Source organism: Octodon degus, unplaced genomic scaffold (assembly GCF_000260255.1).
Source record: "Octodon degus isolate 3935 unplaced genomic scaffold, OctDeg1.0 scaffold00021, whole genome shotgun sequence".
Taxonomy (NCBI): domain Eukaryota; kingdom Metazoa; phylum Chordata; class Mammalia; order Rodentia; family Octodontidae; genus Octodon; species Octodon degus.
Window position 1 is genome coordinate 13912636 of NW_004524597.1, and position 7612 is coordinate 13920247.

Consider the following 7612-nt stretch of genomic DNA (forward strand, 5'->3'; position numbering starts at 1 on the left):
AAAAAAAAAAAAACAAAAAAAATCACTCCTGTCGTGTGTGTGTCATTTCAGGAATTGGTGACATTCAAGGATGTGGCTGTGGATTTCACCCAGGAAGAGTGGGGTCAACTGGACTCCCCTCAGAGGGCCTTGTACCGGGATGTGATGCTGGAGAACTACCAGAACCTTGTTGCCTTGGGTAGGGTGGCAGACATGGCATGAGTAGGAAAATAGGGCCTCTGCTTCAGGACACCTGGGCCAGGGGGCCCGGCCACACCTAAAGTCCTCAAGATCCTGTGTGGTGGCTAGTGGCAAACTTACTTGGAGTTGTGACTGGTCCTAGAATGGGGAGCACAGAGAGGGAGGGCTGCTGGAGGGAAGAAGACAAACTTAAAGCCCATCTGCCATGAAGTTTCCATCAAGCAGCAAAGGAAGGTATCATATGGGGTCTTTAAAGCATTTGCTACCACTTGGGTTTGGTTTCTGAGAGCCCCCTGTTCCCTGTCAGTGGTGCACCCTTTGTAATAGCTTGTCGTTATTCATGGGTTGTCCCAGGAAGACAGCTAGGCCAGTGAGTCACAGCGCAACCAGCCTCAATGCTTTCTCCCCATGAGCAGGACCTCCGGTCTGCAAGCCAGATGTAATCTCCCATCTGGAACGAGGAGAGGAGCCATGGCGAGTGTACAGGGAAGGCTCTGGAGGGTCTTGTTCAGGTGAGCAGTTGACACAGGTAGAAGGGGCTGGTCCTTTGGCCCAGTGGCACCCCAGCACCCTCCCCCAACTGCCCCGCTCATCTATCCTGTGCATCTCAGCCCCTGTTCCCTTCCTCAGTGCCACTGTCTTGGCTTGATCTGGGCCTTCCCTGTGTCCTTGTTAGATCCACCCCCTCCTCCTTTCTTCCTTGTGCATGTATTGGGCACCTGTGTGCCAGGAAGTGTGCTGTGAATACATACTATAGAAATGATCCCTGAAAGTATAGCCTTTGTGCTATGAATATAGCAGTAATCAAAACCAACCAAAACACTTACCTTCTGATGAGGGTGGGAAGCAGAATGTATCTGTGTTAGGTAGACAGGTGGCATCTGTTAGAGGGCTGGAGAGTGTACATGTAGACTTGGAGTAGGAGCTTTGATCTCTTGGAAGAAGTGGCAGGGAGAAGTGAGCAGATGAGGAGATGGCACCAGGCAGGGGAAGGACTCAGTCAACAAGGCCACAGCAGGGACACTGGCCCTCTTTGACTGAAAGGGGATTGTGGAAAAGCTCTGAGTAGGAGAGGAGGCTGGTATGACTTTTCTTCTCAAACATTTCACTGTTTGATTGATTGCTTGATTGATTTGCAGTACCAGGGATCGAATTTGAGACCTTGCACTTGCCAGGCAGGTACTTACGTGGCTGAGCTATATCCCTGGCCCACATTTCACTTTTCACTTTTTTTTTTTTTTTTTTTTTTTTTTTTTTGGTGGAACCAGGCTCAGGCCCTTGCGCTTGCCAGGGAAGTGCTTATTCCACTGAGCCATCTCCCCAGCCCCCACATTTCACTTTTGGAAGCTTCTGCCTGGCAATCATGAGGTACTAAATTCAATTCCCAGTATAAAAAAAACAAAACAAAACAAAACAAAAAAAACAACAAGAAGACAAGAAACTTGCTTTCTGAGTTGCTTAATGTATGAGTGAACTAATTGCAACCTACTTTAGTGGACAGTGAATGCTCAGTGCATTAGACATCTGAAAAGCTTGAGAAACAGAAATCTTAGTGAGAAAGAGAGCAAGGAGTAGTCAATACAGAGCCGTGTATGCCAGGGCCAGGTGGATGAGTGCAGAGGCGAGGAAGGTCTGTGTGCTCCTCAGCTCCACCTCTTCCTCTTCCCCACCCCAAAGGCCCCAAATCACAATGGCGCAAGAGTGGCCATAGCTCCCAACTTCTTGGACTTTGTTACTTATCCCAGGTTTGGTTGCCCTCTTCCTCTTCGATCAAAATTAGACTGGACCGTGGCGGTGCACACCTATAATCTCAGCATTTGGGAAACTGAGACAGCAGGATCACTTTGAATTTAAGGCCAGTCTGGACTATACAGCAAAACCCGATCTCAAAAAATAAAAATTGGGCCAGGGAGATGGCTCAGTAGAATAAGCACTTGCCTGGCAAGTGTAAGGTTCTGAGTTCAGTCCCCAGTACCACAATAAATAAATAAATAAATAAATAAATAAATAAATAAATAAAACAATCTACATTTGTTTTGTAAAAAGTGGGCTGGAGAGCTCAGCAGCACAGCGCCTGCCTAGCAAGTGCAAGGTCTTGAGTTTGATTCCTGATAAAAAAATTTTTTGGTCTGAGAGTATGGCTCAGTGGTGCAGTAGCCTAGATTCCATCCCTAGAACTGCAAAAACAAACAAAAAACTGTTTTTGTTCAATTAATTGAGGCATATCCTATAAATTAAGGGTAATACAGAGAAGTTTGAAATCCCCCTGTAATCTTTCTGCCCAGGATGGACTGCCATTTCATCACACTATCCTAGTTTTTCCACTGTGGAGTGGTCCTTTTCATCTGCAGCTGGTACATTTGCAAACTCAACCAATTTCAGATCAGAAATATTTAGAAAAATATTAAGTGTCTTCAAGTGTGTAGACTTTATTGTCATTATACTCTTACTACTGTGCTATAATAGCTACTGACATAGCAGTTACTTTGTGTCAGGTATTAGGAATAATCTAGAGATGATTTAAAGATCTAGGTAAATTATAACAAATATTACATTATTTGGGAGCTAGAGTTATAGTTCAGTGGTCAGCACTTGCCTAGTATGCATAAAGCCCTGGGTTCCATCCCCAGCACTGGGAGACACACACACACACACACACACACACACACACACACACACACATATTTTTTAGCCATCTTTTGTATTTAAGGTATATTCTTTCTTTCTTTTTTTTTTTTTTTGGCGGAACCAGAGTTTGAACTCAGGCCCTTGCACTTGCCAGGGAAGCACTTACTCTACTGAGCCATCTCCCCGGCCCCCACACACAATTTTTTAAAAGGGCCTTGAGCATCCATAGATTGTTGGTGTCTGAGAGAGGTCCTCAAACTAGTCCCCTGAGAATATTAAGGAATGACAGTATGTGAGTACTTTACTTATTTGTTACAGGGTTTCGCTACGCAGCTCAGACTTACAGTGATCCTCCTGTCCCAGCCTACCCAGTGCTGGGATTACAGCCGTGCCCCACCACTCCTAGTCTATCATGTGGTTTTTACTGATTACATAGTATCTTGTTATATGATGTGCCCTGTTATTTCATCAGTCTCCCTTTGTTGTCATGACTCCTTTATATTGATCTAGGCCTCAAGGGCCAGGGAGATAGCTCAGTAGAATAAGCACTTGCCTGGCAAGCACAAGGGCCTGATTTCAATCCCTGGTTCCACACCCCCCCAAAAAAAAAGATCCCGCTAATCTAGGCCTCAGATGTCGCTGTGTTGCCCAGGCTGCTCTCAAACTCCTTAACTCAAACAGTTCTGCTGCCTTAGCATCCTGAATGCTGGGATGATAGGTGCGCACCATTGTACACTGGGCAAGTATTTACAACTCCAGACATTCTGAGGAAAATGCTTGAGTGAAGCAGTTTAGGAAATCTTTACTCATCCCTTGAGCCTGTGTTTACCCTGCACCTGCCATGGTATGGCCTCATAGTAGTCAAGCAGTGCACATTTCAGTGACTGAGTCACATCCTGACTCCCGGACTCCGTGAGCTGTGTCCATTTCTCGGTCCCATTACTACCTACTTAAAGCTACTCTTTTTGGGATTCCCTTGGCTGTGTCTTTGTGCCCTCTCGTGGGTCCTTCTTTTCTCTTCCTCTCCTTTTTCCATCTAGCACCTCACATGGGCACCCTCTTGTTCCTCTGCCTTCATGTGTTCAGCTCTTTGGCCCTGTTGTTACCCACTTTTCCCTGAGCTTGTCTCCTCCTCCTGGTCAGCTGTCTAGTGTGCACTCCGGGGCCCTGCCTCTGCCTGCTCTCAGTTAATTCTGTTTTCAATCTGTTACAGAGCGGGAGCCTGTGCCTGAGGTGAAGGAGCAGTCTCTACTGCAGGGGTGTTGCAGACGAGATCTACCCTGGGAGGCAGTCACAGGGCCGCTGAAGAGGCCCAGTGCTCACAGTGCCCACCTGGGTACAGCATGGGAGGCCCCAACAGTAGTGTGGAGAAACCAGGCTGTGCAATGGGAGCAAGTGCCTGCTGCCCTTGGGGACATCTCCACAGAGCAGAGATATTGGGGACACAATGACTCCGCCGAGGGCTCCCCTGTCAAGTGCTCTCTGCTCGCCCAGTGGAGTGCCCCTTTGGGAGGACACTCTCCTGCCAGGCATACCATGGACATCCAGCCCACTGGGGCAGTCACCAGAGACCAGCAGAGAACGTGTCCGAGAGACAGGTCCTTCAAGTCCAGGCTGCACGGGGTAGGCACTGGGGTGGGTGTCTTCGTATGCGGTGAGTGTGGGAAAACATTCCCACAGAGAGCGTCCTTAGCCCTACACCAGCGCTGGCACAGCCGTGCCAAGTCCTACAAGTGCAGCGAATGCGGCAAGGCCTTCACTTGGAGCACCAACCTCATCGAGCACCAGCGCATCCACACAGGTGAGAAGCCCTTCTTCTGTAGTGAGTGCGGGAAGGCGTTCAGCTGTCACTCATCCCTCAACGTGCACCAGCGCATCCACACAGGTGAGAAGCCCTTCTTCTGTAGTGAGTGCGGGAAGGCGTTCAGCTGTCACTCATCCCTCAACGTGCACCAGCGCATCCACACAGGTGAGCGACCCTACAAATGCAGTGCCTGTGAGAAGGCCTTCAGCTGCAGCTCGCTGCTCAACATGCACCTGCGGGTACACACGGGTGAGAAGCCCTACAAGTGCAGTGAGTGTGGCAAGGCCTTCAACCAGCGCACACACCTCACCCGCCACCACCGCATCCACACTGGTGAGAAGCCCTACAAATGCGATGCATGTGGCAAGGCCTTCACCTGCCACTCATCCCTCACTGTGCATGAGAAGATCCACAATGGGGACAAGCCTTTCAAATGCACTGAGTGCGAGAAGGCCTTCAACAACCGCTCACGCCTCACTCTGCACCAGAGGATCCACACCGGTGAGAAACCCTTCAAGTGCACAGACTGTGGGAAAGGCTTCAGCTGCCATTCATACCTCATCGTGCACCAGCGTATCCACAGTGGTGAGAAGCCCTTCAAGTGCAACGAGTGTGGGAAAGCCTTCAGCTCGCACTCCTACCTCATCGTGCACCAGCGCATCCATACTGGGGAGAAGCCCTTCGACTGCAGCAAGTGCTGGAAGGCCTTCAGCTGCCACTCATCCCTCATTGTGCACCAGCGCATCCATACTGGGGAGAAGCCCTATAAATGTCATGAATGTGGCAAAGCCTTCAGCCAGAACCACTGTCTTATTAAACACCAGAAGGTTCATTCTGGGGAGAAATCCTTGAAGTGTAACAAATGTGGGGAAGTGTTCGGCTGGAGCTCACATCTCCTGGAACACCAGAGACTGCTGCATGGTGATGAGAAGCCCTTTGCCATTCAGTTCAACAGACACTTGCTGGGCACCTACTACATGCCTGGCAGTCTGTTGGGTACAGGGGACTCAGGGGTAGGTGACATAGACCCAATAAATGCATTAGATGTGGCAAAGCTCTTGTGTGTGGTACAGCCCCCACCTAGCAGGAATTTCCCTCTGGGGACCAAACCTGACAATTAAGATGTGGTACTGTTTCTTCATAGAAGAAAGCACTTCCTGAGCTACCCATCAAATGAGGCACTGGAACCTCTCCTGGGTGCCCAGAACCAGAACACCTGTTCCTCCAGATGCCAGATTCTTGCACATGACCTTGCTCAGCTCTCCCAGCCAGGATGCCTAGTGTGACAGTTCCCCAGGATAAAACACATTTTAGGAGAAGGGATTTGAGTCCATTTGAGGACATCTCATCATCCTTGATGGGTCTGGAGATCATTGATGGACCATCTTACCTGCAGATAAGAAGGCGGATCAACTGTTGGGTCCTGGGATGGGCTCCTGCCTGGTTTGAGTCAGGAATCTCTTCTATTACTGTTAATGTTTATAATAATAATAATAATAATAATAAAACTAATTAGAATTCTTATTTCCACATGAGCATTATTATATCCCAGAAGGGGAAAATAATCTAGAATGGTGAGTCTTTGGAAAAAAGTGAATTGCCTGCAAATAGTCTCCTGTGGGTAGCTCTGTCGACCAGGGATGTCCCTGCAGTCATCTCAAAATAGGCCCACACTGATGTAGCAGATCCTGACCTGCCAGCATCCTGCCTTAGTATTTACCCATAGTGTGAAGATGGCAGTGCCCATGCTAGGTGCCAGCTCCAGGAAGATGGGTGCAGTGGGGGCAATGGGAATGTCTGGCAGCTTGCCATCCTTGGGCAGGCTGGGCACTGGGCTGTGGAGGCTGCCCTGTGGGGCCGCTCCCAGCACCACTTAGCTAAGGTCAGAGTGGAAGGCCCACCATCAGGCCTAGGGAGGTGGTTGGTTCTATGGTTGTCCCACGTGAGGCTGTTGTACAAATCCTGTGCTAGGGCTCTGCACACTCAGGCAGTACAGGAGTTCCTTAAGATGGGGTAATGTCCTGAGAAACCCATCAGAAATTGAAACTGTTACAGGTTGGAAGTGGATTTATTCCACTTAACCTTCCAGACATTATAGTATAGCACTGTAGGATATGGGTTGCTTCATTTTCTGATCATGGGGCTGCCAGGGGAGCTGATCATTTGATCCATTTCAAGAGTGGATCAAGGGGCCAGAGAAATGGCTCAGTAGAATAAGCACTTGGCTGGCAAGTGCGAGGGCCTGAGTTCAATCCCTGGTTCCGCAAAAACAAACAAACAAAAAAGAGTGGATCAAATAACCTATTACTAGCCCAGAAGAGGATCAAAACTCAAAATGTAGCCAGTGGTACACGTCCTCAATTCCAGCACTCAGGAGTACGAGGCAGGAGAATAGCTGTGAGTTCAAGTCCAAGCTGGAATGTATAATGAGTTCCTATCTCAAAAGAATAAAGTCAAAATAATAAAACACTCATAATTCTTAATAAAGTTGTATTTTTCCTTTTGATATATTATCTTCTGTTTCTTATAACAATTTTAAGATTAGTGGTTTTGGGCCGATGAGATAGCTCAGCAGACTAAACACCTGGGTAGGCAAGTAAGTGCAAGGCCCAGGTGCACTGAGCCTGCCGCAGAGACCAGCCTGTAATCCCAGCGCTGGGGAGCCTGAAACAGGAGGATCACTACAGAAGCCCGCTGCGTAGTGAGACCCTGTACCAAATACATTTTTTGAAAAATAGTGTTTTCATTTATCTTTTTTACTTAGCTGCATAGTGGGATTTTTTTTTTCCTAAGTAATTGAACTGACCTTAGAGGGTTTGGGTGTTTTTGTTTGTTTGTTTGGTTTGATTTTGGGGTTTTTTGTGGTGCTGAGGATGGAACCTGGAATGACATACTTGCTGGGCAAAAAGGCTGTACTGTTGAGCCAAAGCCCTACCCTGTGTGGGTATTATAATTTTAAATGGCTATGAGTAATCTGCCTGGTCTAGTAGATTTTTTTTT

The 7612-nt window shown here is 48.1% G+C and overlaps 1 protein-coding gene and 1 pseudogene across 3 annotated transcripts in view; one reads left to right on the forward strand and one right to left on the reverse strand.

The window, feature by feature from the left end:
• Znf74 (zinc finger protein 74) overlaps nucleotides 1-6061 on the forward strand; it is a 19940-nt gene extending 13879 nt beyond the window's left edge. Inside the window, exons 3-6 of one of the 3 annotated variants that reach the window (XM_023711804.1) lie at nucleotides 52-178; nucleotides 597-692; nucleotides 4022-4693; nucleotides 4778-6061. In XM_023711804.1, the coding sequence (XP_023567572.1) occupies nucleotides 145-178; nucleotides 597-692; nucleotides 4022-4693; nucleotides 4778-5733 (1758 nt within the window). In that variant the 5' untranslated portion in view covers nucleotides 52-144 and the 3' untranslated portion in view covers nucleotides 5734-6061. Of the gene's footprint in view, nucleotides 1-51; nucleotides 179-596; nucleotides 693-4021 lie in introns of all 3 variants that reach the window. The other 2 variants (XM_004628157.2, XM_023711803.1) reach the window with 2 other exon arrangements.
• Nucleotides 858-962, reverse strand: LOC111815793 (annotated as a pseudogene).
• Nucleotides 6062-7612: the final 1551 nt, after the last annotated feature.